Source organism: Vanellus vanellus (genome assembly GCF_965231255.1).
Source record: "Vanellus vanellus genome assembly, chromosome: 9".
Taxonomy (NCBI): Eukaryota; Metazoa; Chordata; class Aves; order Charadriiformes; family Charadriidae; genus Vanellus; species Vanellus vanellus.
The window spans coordinates 25254510-25278617 of NC_138914.1; the positions used below are offsets into that span (position 1 = coordinate 25254510).

The window sequence follows — 24108 nt, forward strand, 5'->3', positions numbered from 1 at the left end:
TTCATCCATTCCTCAAGTAGTTGAAGCCAAGAGACATTTGCGGAGCACACCTACCACACTGTGAAAGAGCTGGTTGATGGCACCTACTTTCCTCTTACATGACACCTAGAACAGGTATTGCCCACCTACCCTCCCATGACAGCAATACCAAAGGGCTTCATGAACAGGGGAGTTGCATTCCAAATTCCCACCCCCACCTAGTCATATGATCATACAATTGTCTACGTTGAAAGGGACCTTTAAGATCGAGTCCAACCATTAACCTAACACTGCCCAAACCCACCACTAAACCATGTCCCTCAGCACCATGTCTACCCATCTTTTAAATCCCTCCAGGGATGGCGACTCCACCACTTCTCCAGGCAGCCTGTTCCTATGCTTGACAACCCTTTCGGTGAAGAAATTTTTCCTAATATCCAATCTAAACCTCCCCTGGCACAACTTGAGGCCATTTCCTCTTGGCCTATTGCTTGTTCCTTGGGAGAAGACACCAAACCTCCCCCTCGCTACACCCTCCTTTCAGGGAGCTGTAGAGAGCAATAAGGTCTTCCCTCAGCCTCCTTTTCTCCAGGCTGAACACCCCCAGGTCCCTCAGCTGCTCCTTACAAGACTTGTGCTCCAGACCCCTCACCACCTTCGTTGCCCTTCTCTGGACATGCTCCAGCACCTCAATGTCTTGTCATGAGGGGCCCAAAACTGAACATAGCACTCGAGGTGAGGCCTCACCAGTGCCAAGTACAGAGCATCACTGCCTCAGTCCTGCTGGCCACACTAGTCCTGATACAGGCCAGGATGCCATTGGCCTTCTTGCCCACCTGGGCACGCTGCTGGCTTATGTTCTGCCGGTTGTCCACCAACACCCCACGGGCCTTTTCCACCAAGCAGCTTTCCAGCCACTCTGCCCCAAGCCTGTAGCGCTGCATGGGGTTGGTGTGACCCAAGGGCAGGACCCGGCACTTGGCCTTGTTGAGCCTCACACCATTGGCCTCAGCCCATCCAGCCAGCCTGTCCAGATCCCTCTGTAGAGCCATCCTACCCTCAATCGGATTGACACTCCCACCTAACTTAGTGTCATCTGCGAACTTACTGAGGGTGCATTCGATCCCCTCGTCCAGATCATCAACAAAGATATTAAACAGAACTGGCTCCAATACCGAGCCCTGGGGAACACCACTTGTGACCAGCCGCCAACTGGATTGAACTCGATTCACCACCACTCTTCTGGCCCAGCCTTCCAGCCATTTTTTTTTTTTTTACCCAGAGAAGAGCACACCCATCCAAGCCATGAGCAGCCAGTTTCTCCAGGAGTCAAAGAAGCCTTTACCGAAGCCTCCAAACTACTAAACTCGCAGCTAAGGGATGGGTGAGGAGCACACATGCGACTTCACATCTCCAAGACTGGAGATTCTTCCATTTTCAGATAAGTGGATCCCAGGAGGAAACATTGGAGCCTGCTGGATAGGACACCCCTCCAGCAGAGTGGTTAGCCACCGGTCCACCACCCTCACAAGACAGTTCGTGTGTCTGAAGATGGTGTGACCAGCTGTTGGATGGAGCCTTCCCCCATCAGCACGCTGCTTTTTTGGGTCCTTGCTCTGAGCCAATGCAGCTCACTACCCACACTGCCGGCAGCACACCAAGCAGGTTATGGGTTGCACTTCCCATCTTTATAGGAACCAGCCCCAGATGTCAGTTTACCACCCGCTGTGGGTCTGAAACCGGCTTAAGCAGACAGTCCTTAAGGTCTGAAATGAAGATGAATTTTCTATTTAAAGACCAAGTGATCACAGCTACTTGACACCAACAGTGCTCAGAAGCTCTCAGCAGCCTAAAAGAATTTATAGCTCAAACTTGCTTCAGATAACTTGAGTCCAGTCCAAGAGCCTGCTATGCATCTGAGGACCAGCAGAAGCTTTCTTTTTTTTTTTAAGAGGGAAGTTACAAAAAAATCCCCATGTTTCCTGGAACAGTGCCTACAAGAGCTTCAAATTAACAAGGCCCTTACAATACAAATAACTCCCAAATATCACATGGCATTCTCCCCCCTCACTCACCCCCACCTGCCTCTGCTGGAAGTTCCTGTAGCTCACAGGCTTTGAACTGCCACAACGACTTTTTAAATTCATTAAGGTCAACAAAATACGTTACACAGGTTACTACAACTTGTGCAAGAATAAAATTAGAAGCCTGGAGGGCAGCAGGGACTGATGCAACTTCCCCAGAAGCACATGCAAAAAAACACCACACAAGCAAGAACATAACCTGAAGAGCCAGCATCACAGATGGGCTCCAAGCAACCATTCTAGGTCATTCTTACCATTTCATTTTACCCTATATCCTACGGCTTAATACAAGCGGCTGGATCTCGTCTCTGCCTCTACAATTATTTTTTACATATGCACCAACAACATTAAGTACATGCAAAACCACCCATGGTCGTCACGATTGCACTGTTTGCCAAAGGACAAGATATTCTCAACCTCCATTAGTAATCGAAGGCAATATAAGTCTTATTGGAACTGAGAGAAAAGTCAGTCCATTTTATTAGTGCAACACTTGCTTTATTATCTCCAACAACCTCCAAAACAAACACGGATACGACAGAGAAACAAAACAAGTTCAAAGGCACACAGCCATGGCAGTTTTCCTTAATTAATCAGTAAAGCCAAGAACAAAACAAACCCATTTGGAATGAGGTTTACACAAGATGCTAGATTTTATCAAATGTTTCAGCAGGGAGCTGCAGCAATGAGATACATCCGCTGGATATTCTGCGATTGCCCCCCCTCCTTCTACACTGTTCTATTTTAACAGACAAAATTGATTCTGCTCAGTCAACCACCACAGCTGTATTAGCTCCAGCGAGTACAATGGGTCACCCGAAATGTTGCTCTAGCTGAAAAAATCCAGACAGCATCAGGAAAAGCAATGTTAAAAAGCTGCTTATTGTACAAAAATCTGGAATAAACACCATAATTTTAATCCTTCGAGCACACGCCAGCGAGAGAAAGGAACATCCATTTCAGAAGCAGACGTAGACAACCCCTGGTTTATACTGCTTTGGCAAAATAAATACTCAGTTCTCCATATATGAAGTGACCAACTGTCATGTGTTCTTTTTAATAAAGCCTTATTTTATAGAATATAAACAGGTTTTGATTATTTAGCTAAAGAAAAAAAAAAAAAGCCTTCCTCCATCTGTTCAGTCTTACTGGGTTTTAGACAGTTTTAAGCACTTGAAACACTGACAATGGCATTCAGACAAGCCCTGATCATAGAAGAACACAACACTACTGTGCTCGGTACGGTGCCACAGTTTATTAAGGCCCATACTTTGCTAAATAGTTAAAGGAAAAGGTAAGATAGTTCCCCAAAAGGATATAGCTAGGGAAAAAAAAAAAAAAAAAAAATTAGCCGTCATCCATACAGATTTACCTCCAAATACTCTGGGTTAAGATGAGGCAAAAAGTCTTTGAAGCAGTTTTTGGGAGAGCTAGACTACAACAGGACTTCTAGAATTTGAGAAGGGTGAGTTAGTAGCTTTAGTAATAGTAGCCAAAGTACAGCTTTCCCCCCCCCAAAAAAAGCATTGCAAAAAAACAACTTGTAACAAAAATGCCCATTTCCTTTTGGGTTTTCATTTTCTTAGAAAAAGCTAGGTATCAAAGCCGTTTTAAGTTTACTTACAAAAAATTACATTACAATTCAAATTCACTTTGGTAAAGCGCTGCAGAGATTCATAACAGGATCAAATACTACTTAAAGTGTGTTTAATTTTCCTTTAAGAAGTCAGGAATGAAGATCAGATTGAATTCACAAAAAAAAAAAAAGCCAAATAAGAAAAAAAAAACCTGCAAGTGTTATTTGAGCCTGCATTCTCCTATCTGTTTGCCTCAGAGTTCATGAATAAGTGTTTTGTATCCCTCTGCAGCAAACAAGTGAAGAACAGATGGTATTAGGTCTTAAGTTACTCCTTCCTTGATAGTTTAAGCAACATGTATATTCCCATAATACAGCATTTCATTTTACCCATTACTCCCACTGCATATTTAACCACCATATTACACAGCCATTATGCTGCATTAACACAATACAGAAAAATTATTTTCCAGTAAATCACTTACAAAATCTGATTGTGTACACTGACACCTGATACGAATTAAAATGCACATGCGCTTATATGGAAGATTCTGGAGAAGGAAGGAAGAAATCCCAGCAGCTCTGAAAATGCGCTTATTTGGAATAACGCTGTAGCCACAATGGGGTTAGACAGGCAACAGTGTGTTTAATAGGGGTAATAATTATTTTTTTTTAAAAGAAAAAACATTGTTGGCATGACGGTGAACTGAAAACCCAGGTATGTAAGATCATTCAAGCCTGAAATGGGACATCTTCCAAAAATAAAAATCAAAGATGAGTACAATTAGATGAGTTTACTTATTTTTTTTTTCTTTCAGGGACTGTGTAGAAGGTACATATGATGTCATTTCACCGTATGCATTTGGAGTAAGCCAAGGCACTGCTAACAGCACAACTGTCACTCGAGAAAGTTTCTGGTATACATTTATTGCCAGCTGATGTAGAACTTTGAGTTCATCAATCACTACGGACAACTGGTGGCAACTAAGACGCTTCCTAAGGCTGAGAGGTGTTCAGCAAGAGCCTGTGTCCACAGCACAGGTGATGGCAGGAGACACAGGACTTGTGACCCTCTCCTTGCACCAAATTCTCAGTGTCTTTTACATGGGAATGATAATCTGCAAGGAGAAAGTCAGAAGGACAGCTCAGAAGCTAATTCATCACAGACAAAATTCCCAATGAGCAAGCTGCTTTGGATACCAAGCTGTGTGGAACAGTCGACACGCTGGAAGGGAGGGATGCCCTCCAGAGGGACCTGGGCAGGCATAAGAGGTTGACCCATGCGAACCTCATTGAATTCAACAAGGCACGTGCACATCCTGCACGTGGGTCGGGGTAACCCCAAGCACAGCTCCAGGCTGGGCGGAGAATGGCTGCAGAGCAGCCCTGAGGAGAGGGACTTGGGGCTGTTGGTGGATGAGAAGCTCAACATGACCGGCAATGTGCGCTCACAGCCCAGAAGGCCAACCATATCCTGGGCTGCATCCCCCGCAGCGTGGCCACCAGGGCAAGGGAGGGGGTTCTGCCCCTCTGCTGCGCTCTGCTCTGGGGAGACCTCCCCTGCAGTGCTGCCTCCAGCTCAGGGGGTCCCAGCAGAAGGAGGACATGGACCCATTGGAGTAAGGCCAAAAGAGGCCACAAAGACGCTGCGAGGACTGGAGCCCCTCTGCTGTGAGGACAGGCTGGGAGAGTTGGGGGTGTTCAGCCTGCAGAAGAGAAGGCCCCAGGGAGATCCTAGAGCCCCTTCCGGTATCTGAAGGGGGCCTACAAGATGGCTGGAGAGGGACTTTTTACAAGGGTATGTAGTGATAGGACAAGGGGGAATGATTTTAAACTGGAAGAGGGGAGGTTTAGATTAGATATCAGGAAGAAATTCTTTACCATGACTGTGGTGAGCCCCTGGCACAGGTTGCCCCGAGAAGCTGTGGCTGCCCCATCCCTGGAGGTGTTCAAGGCCAGATTGGATGGGGCTTGGAGCAACCTGGGCTGGTGGGAGGTGTCCCTGCCCAGGGCAGGGGGGTTGGAACTGGATGATCTTTAAGGTTCCTTCCAACCCAAACCATTCTATGATAAACATTATGCCACAAGGAAGCATGGACTTGATTTCTTTGAAGGACAGTGAGATTTTCATCAGGGATATGGGAAGCTGCTTGCGATTTGAAGATTGGTCCCTTGCTCTGGAATCTATTAATCTAATACATAGAACAGGCTCTACTTTGCGTTTGATGTGGAAACCAGATTTAGAAAGATCTACAAGTACTCTTTGGGAAGAAGAGAGGTGTGGAGAATGAGGGTGCACACCTTGCTTTTTACATACCAAACAGATCACACCTTCACCAACTATCAAAGCCTTTTTCTTATTTGCTCCGTAGAAGTGAAATGGGGGCAAAGAGGAGCTAAGACTCCTTTCTCTCTAAATATAAAGAAAAATCATCATAGATTTGAAAGTATCTATCATCTTGTGGTTTTAAGACCTGGTCCAGATGCCACCACAGAAGAGACTGCAGCCATACATTAAGATGTTGCAGCAAATATAATGGTAAAACTAACACATAATTGTAAAACCTGCATAAAGGCAGGTTTCTCATCTTGGAGCAGGTAGGAGAGCAGTAGGAAAGTAGTGAGTTGGTTCCTCCATTTCAGAATAGCAAGACACTAGATGAAAGTTGACTTCTAGCTGACTAGCTGACTTCTCAAGTCCATGGAAAAACAACCCCAACTTTCCCCTTCCTTGCCCAGCAGGGTTTCAGGCACTGGGAATCAGCATTGGGGTAGCAGCCATGTTTTCTAATAGGCCCGTATCGCTTCAGGGAAATAATGCGTTTCCTGATGTGACTTCAATTTCACATGTACAAACTTAACCAAGAGGAAAACCAGTCCTCCTTCTGCACGATCATTTCAGATCTTCTCCAAACACTATTTGCATAAACCCCTCCTACTTCACAGCAGTGAAGATCTCTTCCACCAGGGGTGCCGAGCGTCCTAAATCTCACATGACATGCCTTTGGCTGCCCTTTTCTTATGCCTTCAGGCTGCCTGGGTATCACGCATCAGCGCTTACTTTATATTTATGTTTTCTGGCCAGTCAGACCTAGCACCCCGCCTACAGAAGATGCAGGTAAGCACCCTGCTGCTGGCAATCAACAGCTATCTCGTGGCAAGTCTAAAAACCTGGTCCTTACAAGAGAGCCTCTATCCCCCCACAGACCACCCTTCCCAACCTCTGCAGCACCTCCGATGTCTCCCAGCGTGCAGGCATCCCAATAACTCCAGGAACTAACAGCCAAATTGTTATTGCTGCCTTTCTTTTAGCGCGTCATTACCAACGCCACCAAGCTTTCTTCAGCCCTCCGTTACGCCCTGCGCACAAACCCAGGCAGCAACGAGACCATAAACGTAAGCATGTCACACACCCAAGTCGGACAGCATATCAAGCACAAACATTACTAAGATGACAACTCACAACATCAACTTTTTTTTCCCCCATCAGCTGTGGACAAGAGATGACCAAAGGGACCAGAAATATCCTTCGCACCCAGTTCTGCTTTTATTTTAAGTCACTTCCTCATACTGCAACTGGACCCTACACATTTAGCCTCAGCAGTTTAACCAGGATTAAAAGAGCGTGCAACCAACTTTTTGACAAAACGTACTCAAAAGCAAAAGGAAGGCGTCTTGTTCGATTCAAAGGCAGAATGTGAAGTCTGACCCAGCTCTATTTCATTTACTGAATTTGAGAAGCAGTCTATTAATAGTTCACTACCGTATGCCTATCCTGCTTCTCCATGTCAGGGAACAGCTATATGAACACACACCAGTGCTACGGGCACGTGTTTTCCTACTGACACTCTAAAGCAGAGCTAAACCAATTGTTTAAATTTAAACAGAAGTCACTATCTCAAAAATTAACTCGAAACAGGCAAAATTAGTCTCAGAGTTAATTTAATATGAGCACACAGCAGTACCAGATTCAAGCTTTCAGATACAGTCTCTCCCCTTTCTTCTCCCAGATATTCTAAATTATTCTGTTCGTTTACACTACAAAGCTTACCCATCCAATAAATCAACAGCGTCAATAGTAGTCGGCTACTATTTCGACATCAGACGATTGCTGTCAGCCAACAAAAGCCAAAGTACCTCACCAGTGAAAATCCTGAAGATGTTACCTTTTTCAGAAAGAAATCCCCTGGATCCTTGGTAGAGGCTTAGGACATCCTCCTCCTTCCACATAATTTAACTTCACGCAATTTAACTTTGCCCGAAGTGACTTGCCAGCTAGCGTAAAGTGAACTTGCCCTAACACTGTGCGTTTTACGGGCTCCCCCTTTTAACCATACAAATGTCTCCACTTACACAAAAACACATACCATGGACCTTTGATATCACTTTGAACAGCTATTGCAGATCCCCTAAGTGGACACAGAATGGAAAATCACACTTAAAAATTTAAGAAAATATTTACATAGACATCATAGCCTTCTCTCAATACATAAGGTAACACGCTTAGAAATAATCCGGATGCTTTTCCTCCCTTCATCCAGTCGCCAAACTAGAAATTTTGCTTCAAGGAGAGTTTATCAGCCTTCAAAACAAAAATTAGCAAGTTCACATAGGTCTAGCATTAATGATTTTTAAATGCCCTTTTTATTCACCTTACATTAAAACAAAGTCTAATCCTCATCTTGTTCTTCCAGAATATTCATGCCCTACTAAAACCAGCCAGCTATCAGCCAATCTGGACGAGCTTCTCATTTAAGGAATAAAAACTGAGATCAAGAAAATACATTATCTGTTCCCATATTAATACTGCATATGAATCAAATGAAAGATACGTTCAGAAATGCATCCACATTTAGAACTTCATTTCCAGTTAAGACCTGTGCCCTCCAAAAATTTGAAGCTCCTGAATATCTGAGCGACTGAAGACATACAATGTACTTTCACCTTCTTTCTTCGGTTCGGGCAGTTCAAAAAGACTGGTAATGACATAAAAAGGAAGGAGTGCTATAGAACTATGAGGTAAAACACTTATCTTGTACAGATAATTAAGTTTTTCCCAACACAACTACACCATCAGAAGCTTCACAAAAAAAGCCACAGGTGTGGGGAGTAAGAAATTGCCACCTTGGAGCAGCACAGCTGTTTTTCGGCTGTTTTAGCATCCCAGCCCCCTTGCTTTGGTGGCCCTCTGGAAAATGCAGTCAGAGCTATTCTAATACCCCCAATTTCTAATTTCAGCTATACGGGCGGGGAAGGAGAACTGACCTCTGCCCATCCTCCACTCTTACATAGCTCCCCAAATACCTCTAATACCCAATACCTGAACTGAGCTCCGTCCCAGGGAGCATCAAAGACTCCCACACATTCTCATGTGCAGGACCTGGAGGCCAAGTGTCCTAAAGAAACCAGCATCCACCACCTGTACGGTACGCAGGGTGGAGAACAAGAAGTCTCAGGCAACTGGTGGAAAAAGCCTGGCTTTCCTGCAGTGTTCACCAACAGGCATCTCCCACCTCCCCACCACAGGTACAGCAGCAGCAGGGTGAGACAATCCATACTGACAGGCTGAGAGAGTTGGGGGTGTTCAGCCTGCAGAAGAGAAGGCTCCGGGGAGACCTTATAGCAGCTTCCCAGTATCTGAAGGGGGCCTACAAGAAAGCTGGAGAGGAACTTTTTACAAGGGCATGTAGTGATAAGATGAGGGGGAACAATTTTAAACTGGAAGAGGGGAGATTTAGATGAGATATCAGGAAGAAATTCTTCCCTCTGAGGGTGGTGAGCCCCTGGCGCAGGTTGCCCAGAGAAGCTGTGGCTGCCCCATCCCTGGAGGTGTTCAAGGCCAGGTTGGACGGGGCTTGGAGCAACCTGATATAGAGAAAGGCGTCCCTGCCCCTGGCAGGGGGTTGGAACTAGCTTAAGATCTTTAAGGTCCCTTCCAACCTAAACCATTTTATGATTCTTTATCTTCAACAAAGAAAAATAAAATTAAGTACAGTCAAACAGAAGCTCAGTATTCAGAGTCCAAGCAAGAACTATAACATACAATGAGGTCTTTGCACTTGAGATAGTACTGGGTTTGACTCATCTGCCGTTTCCCTACATGCTCCCAAAGGGAAATAGGATGGGGATTTTTAAACCATTCATCTAACAAAAAAGATTTGGCTCGCCAGCAGTAGTCTGGCAAAAGCCTATATTCCTTATTCATGACCTAACATTTTACTTAAGAGCGCAACACTGAAATACTGTTACACTGAAGCCTCACCACACACCAATTGTATGCCACCAATTAAAATTAATTATAGCTGTTGAAAACCTTAGAATGCAAACCCTTCCAAACTGCGAGGGCAAGCTAATCCTGCTCCAATACTTCAGCTTCAGGAAGGAACAATACACTTAATTTCTAGTATTTTACTATCGCTTTCACATCTTCCCAGATGGGACTCAAACCCACATCTAGTTTGGTTAGCACTGGGATCCTACCCTAATCCAAGCCGTGATTTCGGTTCTGAACCCTAAAGCCATCTTTTGAATGACATAAAACCACTGAACAAGAATGGCTCGCGAGGTCTTTGTACAGACAGACAAAAAAAAAAAAAAAAAAAAAGAGACAGACACACAGGCAACAGTACAACCAGGGTGAAAAAAGTGCTGAGCAAGGATGGAGGATTAATGCCTGCGCGGAACCTCAACACTGCTAGTTTTTAACTCTCAGGCTCTAAAAGTAACAAGCACAAGTGCATCTCCAGGAGCCAGACAAAATACAATTTTGTTGCAATTTTTTTTTGGGGGGGGGGGGGGGGGGGGGGGGGTTGCACAAAAAAAAATGGGATGGGTCGTGATGGTGTGAGACTGCAGAGGAAGTCATTTTCTCCCCAATGGCATGGCGATGACAGCTTCCGCTCAGTCTTCTGCTATGTATATCTGAACTTAAAATTTCTACAGAGAAAGAGACAAACGGGGGCATATCTAACCGGCACAGCTTACGTCAAAATGTGCAAAACGCTGTGAATAAAGTGATTACCTGTTAAGCCTCCTCTGAATGTTTTCCCACTAAAACTCCCTAGCTGAAGAGCACGCTGTCCCAGTCAAAAAGCCCAAGCCATCTCACACCTCCTCCCCATTGCCTCCTTCGTGCAGACTCACCCCAAAAGCACAATCCCACGGTGATTAAAGCCTTTTTGTCATTCAGACTTTCTCAACCCACCCCAAAGCACCGGCTTTCAAAATTCACATACCATCTCCTGCTACCAGGCCTCCAGCATCACCTCCGCGGCAGCAGTGTTTAAGGAGGACCACCAGCCCTCGCTCCTACAGGTTCACCCCAACTTCTCTACAGCAGTCAAAAAAAAAAAAAAAAAAAAAAAGAGGTTTCTTTCTACCATTAGAGGCCTGAAACAAATTCTGTATTAAATTGGAAATATCTAGTAGTAAGATCCGACTTAAGCTGAAGCACATATAATGGCAACTAGGGAGAATTTGGGAATTATTACGGATGGTTTCTTCACATGCAGTTCGTTCAAGAATTCCTAAGCAAGTGCAACTAGGAATAAGAAAACCAACCACCAAGTAAGTTTCATACTGCAATTTTGCCTTCCCAGTCTCTTCCTTAGGTGTAAATGACCCAAACACTGGAATTTCAGTACACTCTGTTCTCCAATCCATTCGGCAGTCTTTTGCTGTTAGAGAAAATATGTCAAAAATACATCTATTTCCATTGCCCTGCTAGAGCAGGGCGAGAAGATTTGGCAACCCGATGGATTCCTGACTGGTGCGCTGGCTCTGCGGCGACCGAGCTGGCCTGCACTGCCCAGACGGACAGCGGGACAGCATCGGCCCCTTCCTACGGACCGACCTTCCCCCCCGCCAGCACCCCACTTCTCATCCGAAACCAACATCAGGCCACCAAAGGAAAAACCTCCCGTGCCCAGCTCCGAGCCCAAGGCAGACAAAGCCCAGGCTCTCCTCCACAATCCCCCAGCACCCCCCCAGGACTCCCTCCAGGCGGGGGGAGAGGGGTTAAACCCCTCACCGCCCACCCTTCGGCTCCTGCGCTCTGGGCCTTACCTTGCCCAACTGCTGCAGCTCTGTATTTCGCCTTTCTGGCTAATAAAAGCCAGGGAACACACGATGACGAAGACTGAGAAGCGCTGCTCCTTAAGGAAGTAGTACTGCAGTGAATTATGATTATATCGTGTAACAAAATCGTTAGGGAACACAGATGTGGCTGCACATCCATCCCCAAGATGCCAGGAGGGATTTACAAACAGGTCGGGCCAACGTTAAAAAATAACCCATCGGGAGCTCAGGCTCATCACATCACGTTATTTCCACGCCGTTCACCCAGGCCATAAGGCTCCGTCAGCCACTGGGAGTTTAAGGCCCCCAAATTCGAACTAAGAGTTAAATAGTCTCCTTCCCACCATAATTACAGAGCCACTCAGGCTAAGTAATAGCTCAAGAAAAAGAAATTAAAATCTGTCTTTGTTTTGGTTTTTTTTTTTTTTTCTTAGCTAGGTGTCACTCAAATGGATGTTAACAAAAATGAGGTAACAGATACTAAAAGCTTCACAAAGAAAAAAATTAAGCATATACTACTGTCCTTTTTACAGAAGGAAGAATATAAAAATCACTAAGAAAGGGTAACAGCTACATCCGCAACCAGCAAAAGACAGTATCTAAACCCTCGCTCTCTTTAGATATTACAGGATGACTTCACTCTGAAGATTTAGAACTCAAAACAGGCCTTTTATTTAAAAATCTTCCTTTTAAACCGCACTTCGATGGACAGCTCTTTGACCTAACTGAAGCCCTAGCTGACAATGCCTAAAAAAAAAAAAAAAAAAGGCAAGCGCTCGGGTGCTTTCGGAGGTTTGATTCACGAGAAGCTGGTGACAGCCACAATTTCTGAGCTGGGGAAAGGGCGAGCGAGGAGGCAGCAGATCTCCAATTTTTTTATTTTTTTTTTTTTTAAGAGCATAAATGCGTTTATATTCGCAGCGGAAGGCAAGTTCCCCCCTGCAGACACACTCCCACTTCATTTACGTTGGGCATCTTTTTTAATAGGGACCTGCTGCTCCACTCGGGCTAAATCAAGGCGCTGCTTTCCGAAGCGGATGGGGTAGGGGGAACAAGAGGAGCTCCATCCAAGCTCTCGCCGGCCCGCTTTGCGCATTTGGCGAGCGCGACTCGTGACCTTTTTTATGCAATATGACAGCTCCTGTGGCACCCTCGGCAGCGCGGGCAGCCAGACGGCAGAGCCGAGAGGGTTAAGCCGGGGAGGAGTGTACATAAGGTGGTAGATGCAGAGCCAATGAGGATATTGCGCTATAGTTAGACACTGGATACTAAGCGAGGGTGACTATAAAGGCTGCTCGAAGCTGAGCGTCTGGAGATGACACCGGCGTGTCACCCTTAGCTCCCAGGCTTACAAAGCAGAAAAAATAAAATAAATAAAATTAAACGCCACGGGAGGATCAGCTCGGCTTACCTGAAGTTCACACCACGCAACTTCCACCCACGTCTCGGTGTCCAGCCCCTTGTAGACCGTTTTGAAGGATCCCCGGCCGAGTTCGATATCAAACTTTAGGAACCTGCCATCCAGCGAGGTGGCAACCGCTTTCATATCCGCCTCCTCCTCGGGCTCCTCTTTCTTAGCCTTGCTCTGATCCTTGGAAGCCTCCGAGGCCTCTTTCCTCTCCGCATCTCTGCCCCCTTCCTTCTGCTCCTCGGCCCCCGCCGCTCCGCCCGGGGCCGCCGGGGGGGGTCCGGGGGGCTCCGCCTGCGGGCGGCCCTCCTCGGCGGCCCCGCGCCCCGCCGCCGCCCGCTCCGCGATTATCCTCCTGGTTTTCGGCAGCAGGATGATTTTCCTTTGGTGTTGCGACTCGGGCAGGTCGAAGGCGGGTTCCTCCTGGTCCGAGTCCACCACGCTGCGCCGCAGGAACCGCTGGTGGACCATTTTGGGATGCCCGGAGCAGGGTGCGCGCAGCGGCGGGGCAGGGGCTGCCGGGGCTGCCGGCACTGCGGCGGCCGCCGGGCCATCAATATTCATGCTCCTCTCCGCAGCCGGCGGAGCGCCGGGCTCGGCTGCCGCTGGAGCCCCGCCACCGCCTCCTCCTCCTCCTCTTCCTCCTCCTCCCCGCCGAGGTGCCGATCTGGCATCGCCCCCAGTTTCCATGAGGTCTGAGGTTTCCGCGCCCGCCGCCGCCGCCGGGCTGGGGGAGTCACGGCGCTCCGTGCCCGCTGCGAGCCGCCCCACCGCCACCTGCCAGGGGGCAAAGGCAGAGAGCAGCGCCCTGAGCCACCGGCCCGCACCCCCCCCCCACCACACACACACGCACACGCCCCCTCCGCGACAACGGGGCTGCGGCGACACGGCGTGTGTCCCCCTCCCCCCCGCAACCTCCCCCGCTCCTCCGCGGGCTCCGGTGCGCGGCGGGGCCGCCTCACCTGCGGCGGGGCCGCGCACAAAGGGGGGTGGGGGAGGCGCTCACTTACGCGCGGAGCGGGGGGCCGCCGTCCTCGGCGCCATGGACGGGGATGAGAAGGGCGGCGGGGAGAAGGGGCGGGCACCGCCGTGCGTGCGCGCCGCGGAGAGGCCGCCGAGGCAGCCGGCAGCGGGGGCTTCGGCCCGCCGGGGCGGTGCGGGGCGGTGCGGTGCCGCCCGCCGCCGCAGCGAGCACGCCCTGCCCGCGCCGCTCCGCGCCGCTCCGCTCCCGGCCCTCAGGGCGGCCCTGCCCGCCGCCGGCCCTGCGGCAGCCCCCGCCGCCGCCGCCGCCCCATGGGCCGCCCCCGCCGCTTTTGTCAATGGGAAGCGCGGCCCCGGCCGCCGCCGCATTTAAGGCACCGGCCGCCAATGAGGCTGCGGGGGGCGGGCGGACCCCCCATCCCCCCCCTCTCCCCGCCACCGGCGGAGACAATGGGAGGGTCCCGCCTCCCCCCTCCCCCTCCGCCGGCAGGTGCCTCCGCGTCGCGCCGCCCCGCTCCGCATCGCCCCGCACCGCTCGGCATCGCCCCGCATCTCCCCGCGCTGCCCCGACCCGCACTGCACCCCATCACTCCACACCGCCCCACATCTCCCCGCACTGCCCCGACCCGCACCGCATCACCCCGCACCTCCCCACGTCACCCCGACCCGCACCTCATCACCCTGCATCTCCCCACATCACCCCGACCCACACCGCATCACTCCGCAGCACCCCGCATCTCCCCGCACCTCCCCAACCCGCACCACATTGCCCTGCATCTCCCTGCACCGCTCCGCACCATTCTGCATCACCCCATAACACCCCACCCTGCACCGCTCTGCATCTCCCTGCACCACTTCGCCCCACACCACTCCGCATCTTCCCGCACCGCACCACCCCGCGCCACCCCGCACTGCATCTCCCCGCACCACCCAGCATTGCACCGCACCACAGCATCATCCCATCCCGGGGGCGTGGGGCTGCACCCAGCGGCCGCTAATTCCTGGGGGGTGATTAAACATACCAGACCGCACAGGCATACTATATGTTTTAGCAATTAAAATTTAACTAACTAACTATAATGAAAAAAATAATGAGGAGGTTCACCAGGTAATCCCTCCCCGAGATTTCTGAAGGAAGTTGTCTGCCATGCAACCATCATTAGTTTTTTCTTTTAAATAATTCATTCTTAGTTAAGGATGTTTTTAAAAAAAAAAATAAGAAAACAGGTGGTTATTTTAAACAGAATCGCCGGTGTTTTAATTTTTACAAAACCACGGTTGATGACTAATAATTCACTGTTATACATTCGCTCTTTCAGTGGTTTATTTTTCAAAGTGTTCACCTCTATTCCCGGGACTCGCAATTGTGGCATTAAACACCGGTGTGCCCGATGTAGGGAAAAAACGAATCACCTGCCCTTAGTTCTGCATGCTGGGCCCTTCTTGTTCCCCAGAGAGAGGTTTAATAAACAGAAAGCCGTACGGCGCTACCAAGAGAAAAGCAGGGAAGGTTAAGAGCTCTGACACTTTCTCCTAATTATTACGTAAACTTGACCCAGAACTCTCTTCCCAGCTAGAGAAATTCCCGCCGCCGTATCAAAAACAGGACAAGATCCAGGCTAATGAGACGACTAAAAGTAGCAGGCAACGTTTCACTCAGCAGGTGGACAGAAGAAAACGGGGAATATTCTAGAGCCCACCAAACACCAAAACCCGCAATCAAGAAAAATATGGGTGAAAAAAAAAAAAGCCCCGTGCTGCACCGGAGGCTCCCAGCTGGTCCTCAGCACTGGGCAATGAAGCAAGAGCCGGCCTCACGTCAGCAGAGTCATCTCTGGTGGTTGTTGGGCTGTCCTACGTCAAGATGGTGCCCACTGCTCTCCCAGTGTCCATTTGGCTACTGAAAAAATTAATATAATTCACGTGTCCTGGTTTGAGTGACACAGGACTCATTTCTCTTCTAATGCCTGGGAAAACTGCACTTTTGGAAGACTCCAGTGTCTGAACTTGTGAAAATACTGACTTTCTAGCCAGCTATGGTATATGGCTTTCAAGTTCTCAGTGTTTTCAATCTCACCACGTGCGGGGATGAGGAGGAGTGAGACCCGGGCACTTGACCCAAGCTGCCCAAGAGGGTTATTTCATACCATGAATGGCACATTCCATAGAAATTAGAAAGTTTGCTGAGAAGCGCTCTCTTCTGTGATGGCTGATCCAGAGAACTCCTCATCTGGAGCCCTGAGCCCGTCCCTCCCTCCCGAAGCCGCAGCGCTCGCAGTGTCCCACGTTGGCTGTCACTGCTGGGAGTGCACAGCTTCTACGGATAGAATGGGCTGAGGATAATCCTTGTATAGTTTATATTGGTATTGGGATCAATATTGGTTCTTCACACTGCTACTGTTTGACATTTTCCGGGCTGCAATATGTTTGCTCAGCGTCCCTGAGCAAGTGCCCTTGGACGGCAGGCCGACCACATGCGGCCATGCACCGGACCAGGAGGATTGGGGTGCAACACAGCAGGACTGTGCATGTGGAGCAATGTGTTAGCATGTAAGCAACCCTGGAGCTGGTCCGTAGTCTGATCCCACCACTCTACGGCACCTAATGACAGCCTTTCCCAGTAGAATGGTCATAGAATCATAGAATCATCTAGGTTGGAAGGGACCTTTAAGATATCACATCCAACCATCAACCTGCCAAACCCACCACTAAGCCATGTCCCTCAGCACCACGTCTGCCCGTCTTTTAAATACCTCCAGAGATGGCAATTCTATCACTGCCCTGGGAAGCCTGTTCTGATGTTGGGTTCTTTAGCCTTCAGATGCTGCCTGTCCCAGCCTTCCCGGGTGTCGGCAACCACTGTGGACATGGCTGCTGGAGAGACATTCAGCGCTCGGTTCTCTAATGTTCTCTGTCCACAGGGTGGACTTTAAGGAAACCTAAAGGTAAAGACTGGCACAGTCCCCATTTCTACCATCTAGCCAAAGACCCCTCAGCCGATGGGAACAGAGCCCTACAAGCTCCGTAGATATTTTATTTGGTTTCCTCTCCCTGCCTCAGTTCACCCAGAACAGAAACACGTTATCGTTTCTTCTGCCGTCCTGCTGTCAGCTCCGTGCGAGCCAGCAGACAGACGGACAGATAGATAAGGGTGTGCTTTATTACCAAAGGGCATTAAAAAAGATAAACGGTTATGGTTTTCCCAATTGTTAGAGCATCACCAGAGCAAGTTGGAAGGAGATCCACCACCACGGGCATGCTGGTGTGCAGGAGGCATCGTAAATTACAGCACGTTTCAACAAAAAGGTGGTGAAGGTGCTGCCACAGCCAGATCGACCTTCATCAAGCCTTTGAGATGGAAAACCGTTCTCTGTAGGTACAAGAGCCAACCTGCTCATCCCCTGGACGAAATTCTCTCGCCATGCAAGAAGCTGAAGGAGCCGCATGTCGCCCCCAGAGCACAGATGGGTGTTTCCACTCGATGAGCACATTAACACCCTTCTGTCCGTGACCCCCCTCACCGCTCCACCGACTGATGTCAGGAACAGTCAGCCGCTAACCAACCCAGAGCAGGACAGCATGTCCGAGTTAATAGCTAGCCTTGTTTTTTAAAAAAAAGAAGAGAGAACCATTTTCTCCTAATAACAGCCATTATTTTCTTTCCGTATCTGTTAGTTCTGAGTGAGGAAGTTAAGCCCTGTTCTCCGTGTTAACAGTTTGACTCTCAGGTTCACAGATACTGAGAAATTTTTTACTTGTTTAAAATAAATGTTTGCAGGGGACTGCGGAAACATTTACATTGGCCTGCGGTTTTCTATCCACTTGTTTTTTATGTAATTTATAACTTGATTAACAACAGGTCAAACACCTATTGAGAGCTACTTTCAATTCAGGGTGTGCTCTTACCACTGCCCACGTGCCCTGATGTAGAGTTATATATTAATTGTGTTTCCTTTAATAATAATAATTTAAAAACCCAGTTTCACAACATATTCCCCATTAGGTCATCTGTATTCTGTTCTAACGATTTGTTAATAGATACAATAGTTCAAGTCGTCGAGTTAATACACACGTATCGCAAAGGCGTAGAAAAGACTCTCTGCGTGTCAAAATGACGGAGGCTGTTGGGGAACCCACCTCGCAGGTACAGCGGGGCCGGCAGCGAGGGGTGGGTAAGTGTCACGGTTTGAGGAACCCACGACAGTTTAGTGTCATTCAGACAATTATTCTATCACCCGATGACCCCTTCCCATCTGGGAAGGGGAATCGGGAAAAAATGAGGAAACCTGAGAGTTGAAATACAAACAGATTTAATAAAGATTAAATAATTAACATTAATAACACTAAAGAACCAATATTGATCCCGATACCAATATAAACTATACAAGGATTATCCTCAGCCCATTCTATCCGTAGAAGCCGTGCACTCCCAGCAGTGACAGCCAATGTGGGACACTGCGAGCGCTGTGGCTTCAGGAGGAAGGGACGGGCTCAGGGCTCCAGCACTGGGATGAGGAGTTCTCTGGATCAGCCATCACAGAAGAGAGCGCTTCTCAGCAAACTCTCTAATTTCTATGGAATGTGCCATTCATGGTATGAAATAACCCCGTTGGCAGCTTGGGTCAAGTGCCCGGGTCTCACTCCTCCTCATCCCCACACGTGGTGAGCTCGAAAACACTGAGATCTTGAAACCCGCACACCATAGCTGGCTAGAAAGTCAGTATTTTCACAAGTTCAGACACTGGAGTCTTCCAAAAGTGCAGTTTTCCCAGGCATTAGAAAAGAAATGAGTCCTGCGTCACTCAAACCAGGAGAGCAAGACATGCATCACCCACCTCAGGAAGGGATAAACTCCATTCATGTTTGTTTGCCCTCAGCTATGACACTGGTACAGTAGATCATTCTGACATGCATGACAATCTCCGCAACTGTTCTGTGTTTTTAATTCTTACAGATTTTAAGAGGAGCTTATACAGCCCATAACAATATGCCATAACATTACCTCTCAGGTTCCTTAAAATAAACAAACTTAATGGTGCTGCAAAGAAGTTAACAGACAGTACCTTCATTGCTTTATGGATTTATTGAGGTGCGTTCCCTGCGCCCCTCCCCAAGAAACAGCTCTGCCCCAGGGAGCTGTGTTCAGCCCCCCGAAGGGCAGCCGAGTCAGCAAAGTGGCAGTGTGCACTTATTTTGCATTTCTGTGTGATTTACACGGAGCGTCATCTCTCCATGCCAACGCAGGGAGGTGAGGTTTATTTTTCAGACGGGCAGGCTATCACTTTTCCCGCCCCAAATCTGACCGATGATTAATCGTTGTTTTTGAATTACTGCGTAGTTCAAAAGTTTGTATTTAATTATTTATCTGCTTTTATTTGCCAGGAAAAGATAGCTTTGAGCATGGGATAAACTCAAATGAAGTACCTAATTAATTTCCCAGTGCTTCTGCGTGGCCATGAGGGTTGCAAAAGTTCAAACAGCACATTGGTATTTTTTAAAAGCTCTCTCCCTCTTCTTGTGCCATTTTCTGCGGTGACCCCTGCAGTACCTTTGAAATGAAAATAAAATAGACACAAATAGAGCAAAGTAAGGATTAGAGCAAAATAAGGGACAGAGCAAAATAGAGAAAACCTTTGTTTCCCATGACTCTGCTTAGACAGTAGGCATCTGGCATTAGAAAGGATTTAGGAAGACACCTGTTACAACCTACCTACAAAAATAAAAGCAGCAGATCTTGCTTTGGGTACGCAACTCCAAGGGCTGAAGTTCCGATTTGGCTGTCAAAATGCAGCATCCCCAGAACGCCAGATAGCATTCCTCTGATAATATTATTTGTTTGATAATCTAGAATAAAGAAAATATGAGGTCAACATTCAAAATTAGGACTCGGTAAGATTTGTAGAGCAACTAGTTTATATCTAACAATGGGTAGTTTAGACAGTAACAGAGTCAAAGTGGTGTAATATCCTGAACTCCAGGAGCACATAATTAGCCAAGGTCCAAGTTCTGGCTTTATTGACCTGACTAGCTATTGATTTAAATGAAGGCAGGACCAGTATGTGACATAATAATTTCCCTATTTAACTGTCTATCTGCTCACCGTTCACGTGCTTCTTGAGGAAAAGCACGCATTCAAACAAAGGCGAGGTCTTTCACCCAGATGCATGCATGCGTTCCCAAAACTCTGCAAGGGAAGATAAAATTTAAAATTTAAAATATTGTTTTAAATCCAAAAAACAAACCAAACATAACATGATTCTACCCATCTCTCATCCTGTATATCATAAATACCGAGATCCTAAGCCCGTATTTTAACTTTTTCTTTAAAAAATTAAAACATGCTCTATTTTATTGATTTCAAGAGGAGAAGGGACGATTACCAATTTCATTAGCAGCTAGGAATCAGCACCTGGTTCGTTAGCACTTACGGCACACTTTTGGTTTTACTTCCTTAGCAGGGATTTGGTGCGTTTTCAAGATATGCTGACAAGTGATTGTGTAATTGAAGAGTAAGTTTGCAAAACGATGTATGTGATAGCCAAATTCACTAAGCTCCACCAAGTGGCATAAGAGAGAAGGTGTTACCATAACGTCCGTGCGTTGGAATGGTTTCAAAGGCGATTGCGATCTCTCTTTAGCCTGCCGTAATTAAGTACGCAGCTACTTTTGTTCTCCAGCTGATACCTGGAAGATGAGCAGGGCATTGGGGGAAAGATGCCCCGCCATATAATTACTCTTCGTATAATATTCAGCTCGGGATCCTGCAGTACAAGTTCACTCACCCATCCCACCGGTTATGAGGTTAATTGTGCAAGTGTCACGCTCCCGCGAAACTCCGGTTTTACTAGACAGGTCTTAAGTTATGATTAGGTTGAGTCCAAAAGCTTGTCTGCTTTTTTTCTGGCTGTATCAGCTGATGTGATAAAGGCTATCATCTTCCCCCAGAAAAAAACACAAAACAAAACAAAAACAAAACAACAACCACAAAACACCTTCATTGCACAGAACTCCAAAGATGCTATTTTTAGGTTCATTTAACAGCGTGTTTAATATCAAACCTAACACAGTGTTTCCCCCTCTTGGTGGATTGTTCAGAACTGCCGTGCTGCCCCAGGGCAGAATTTCCCACGTTGTGGAGGAATCAGACAGAAAAGCAGATCTCTGTTCTTGTTGCCACGTGTGAGGAGGTTGAGGCTGAACGTACTACAGGAAAGCTCCCAGAACCCTGGGACGTGTCACATGGTCATATTAATAATAAAAGGCCGTTAAAAGTACTCCTAGTACTCTTATCCGGAATCAGGAGTGGTTGTTGTTTTTTTTTTTGAAGTGGACCATAAGATGTTATATAAGATGGTTTAAATTCTGAATTTAGCCTGGCAAACAAATCAGATAGACCTCCAGTGTGCCCAGGGCACAGAGGGAGAGGGCGCACTGGGAGAATAAAAGCAGCAACTTTGGTTTACCGCACAATTCCCCAGGCGATTGAATCAGTGCGATGGAGAGTGTGGCAGCAGCAAGAGGGGAGGTGCTGAAGCTGCCGCTGCAACCATCCGGCATCTCGGGATGCTGTTTTATAATCCCATCAGTCAGAGAGTGTTTGGATGGCAGCTCCCCTCAAGCCAGGGAGGGAAGGAAGGAAAAACTGATGGGGGGAGACCAAACAAAGAAAAAAGAGTGAACAAAATGCGGAGCAAAGCACATGAGAAAAATAGGTGATACCATCTTAAAGTATTAAGGTTAGGAAATACTAGGACCAGATTTGGATGTCTCGTTTGAGCAGAGAATCCCATAAATAACTCCACTCTTTTCCAAAGATTTTTCTGCTGTGGAAGTGGGTCTTTATCATCAGCAAAAATATTAGAAACTGGCCTCAGGAGATTTGATGCTTGGTGATTTTTAAAGGGGTTTGTGTGAGCTATCGAGACTTGTACAGAGAACTTGAATAAAATGAGAAAACCAAAAGCCAGAAAGCCTGTGTTGACAATGTGATAACCGGAGGGAATTTGATTAACTGTCCTCCTCTCTGGATGGCAGCCTGTGGAATCTTGCCCTAAGCAAAAGTTATCTTCTGGGTTGGGCTAACTAAAACTTTATTCCAGGCATTTTCAATTCTTATTCCATATAACGTTTTATCAAGCAAAAAAAACCCACAACCACATGGTCACCTTTGTTTATCAGTCTCTTATTAGTCAGACAAGAATGACTAAAGCTCAGCTAAACCCTGCGAGCTATCAAAAAATAATGTTAGATTTTAATCTTTGCCCAAGACAATCCAAGGTATTTTTCTCCCTCTCACATATTGCTTGTCTAAGTAACGTCAGGATTGACATTAAAAGAACTTCCCTAGCACAGAGGAAAAGCTATTACTGTGTTCCCAAGGTTTAAAGATGAATGCCTTTTAATATAAAAGTTTCCTAGCAACATGTGTTCTTAGCCTAGAATGTATGCCAAAAGCACTGTTGTCTCTATCCCTCTGTTTGAACCAGTCGCTCCGCGCTGTTGTCATCCTTGCCTTCACAACCCATAGTATCGCAGAACAGCAGCCGTCTTTTCCTAGGTTCAGCTTCTCACCGTCTCCCACTTTGGTCTTATGCATGACAATTATCTACCCACCCTTGTCTAGTAAGGTGTCTTTTCTGCCTTTCTTCATCGTTCTGCGGAAGCATCTCCTTTTTTCTCACTGAATACCAGTCTCCTGAATATTTCTGGACCTCCCATTACTCAGACTGTTCACTCTCCACTCCAGGGAGCTGTTTTACCTGTGTTTGTAAAGCTGTGGACAGCTAAAGGATGCTCCCGAATCAGCGTCATCGCTCATCCGCCTGCAGCACCAAATTTTCCGGCGTTGTTTATGGCCAGCAAGAGCACCTTCTGCAACAGGAGCTACACCCCGCACACAGAGAAATAAACACAGAAAAAGTCTTATCAAACCCAATTTTTAATATGCTTGGGGAAGAAAGAAAGGAAAGGAAAGGAAGGTGGGACCGACAGAATTTCCTAGGATGTAATTTCCTCGTGAGCGTGAAATGACAGAAAAACTGGTCATGGCCAAGGAGAAGCCAAAAAGAAAAAAGCTACTGGCTACATGTCTGTTTTTCGCTCTTTATCCACTCTATGGCGGAGCAAACGTATGTCACACCGTCTTGTAGTGTTGTGTGCCACCACGTCTTCACACGTTATCCTGCAGCTCCTTTGAAAGGGAAGCATGATTGAAAGGGTTGTGCCAGGTCACCAAGTCTTGAGGAAAGCCTTGTGGTGCCTGGGTGCACAGACCCAGGTCTGTCACAAACGGCTCTTCTCCTTCCCAGGAGCAGCCCCTGTCCGGGCCACCACACTCTCCATCCCAGGCCATTCCCCTGTCACAAGTAGGGCTTTCTAAATGCTGAAAGAAATGACAGGGCAGGGCACGGGTAGGGAGAGGTAATTCTGGGGTGTTAGTTACGCTTGAGAGGAAAAAAATCCCACCCTTGACTATTTCTTGGAGGAATCGGGCCCAAACGCCTGGATTGTAAAGTGCAGACAGACGACCGTCTCCGTGGCAACCAGAAAAAAACACTAGAAAGAAAAGTAGCATGTACTGATCCTCCAGTGTGACTGGGGGATGCCGGCAGAAAGAGATGTTTAGGGATGGAATGGAGAAATTACACAGCCTGTGGAAGATGGGATTGTGCCTCACCCACGTCTAGATGCTGCTGGTCCTCAGCCACTGGAGGGTGGATGTCTGGAGCTTAACAAGGAAGTCCAGTCTTCATGGGCTTCCATGGCTCCCAGGAACACTTGAGGACATGAGGCATTAAGAACTGTACAACGTGTGAAGGCCAAATTGTGTAATTTGCACTTTGCTTGGGTTTAATGCCATTTAATAGCTATGAGGAACCTCCAATTGCAAGGCTAAAGCAGGAGGCAGGCGACTCGCAAAGACCCTACAGAGCAGCGTACAGGAGTAGTATCTGAGATCTTTTAGGATCCCTTTCTCACTTATTTACTGTAAAAACATACTAGTG

At 47.4% G+C, this 24108-nt stretch overlaps 1 protein-coding gene across 1 annotated transcript in view; it reads right to left on the reverse strand.

The window, feature by feature from the left end:
• Window positions 1–13849, reverse strand: part of WNK2 (WNK lysine deficient protein kinase 2) — a gene marked incomplete at its 3' end in the record, with an annotated part of 115092 nt that extends 101243 nt beyond the window's left edge. The window contains exon 1 of the mRNA XM_082487508.1: window positions 13127–13849. Within this exon, the coding sequence (XP_082343634.1) occupies window positions 13127–13813 (687 nt within the window). The 5' untranslated portion in view covers window positions 13814–13849. The remainder of the gene's footprint in view (window positions 1–13126) is intronic.
• Between the last annotated feature and the right edge of the window lie 10259 nt (window positions 13850–24108).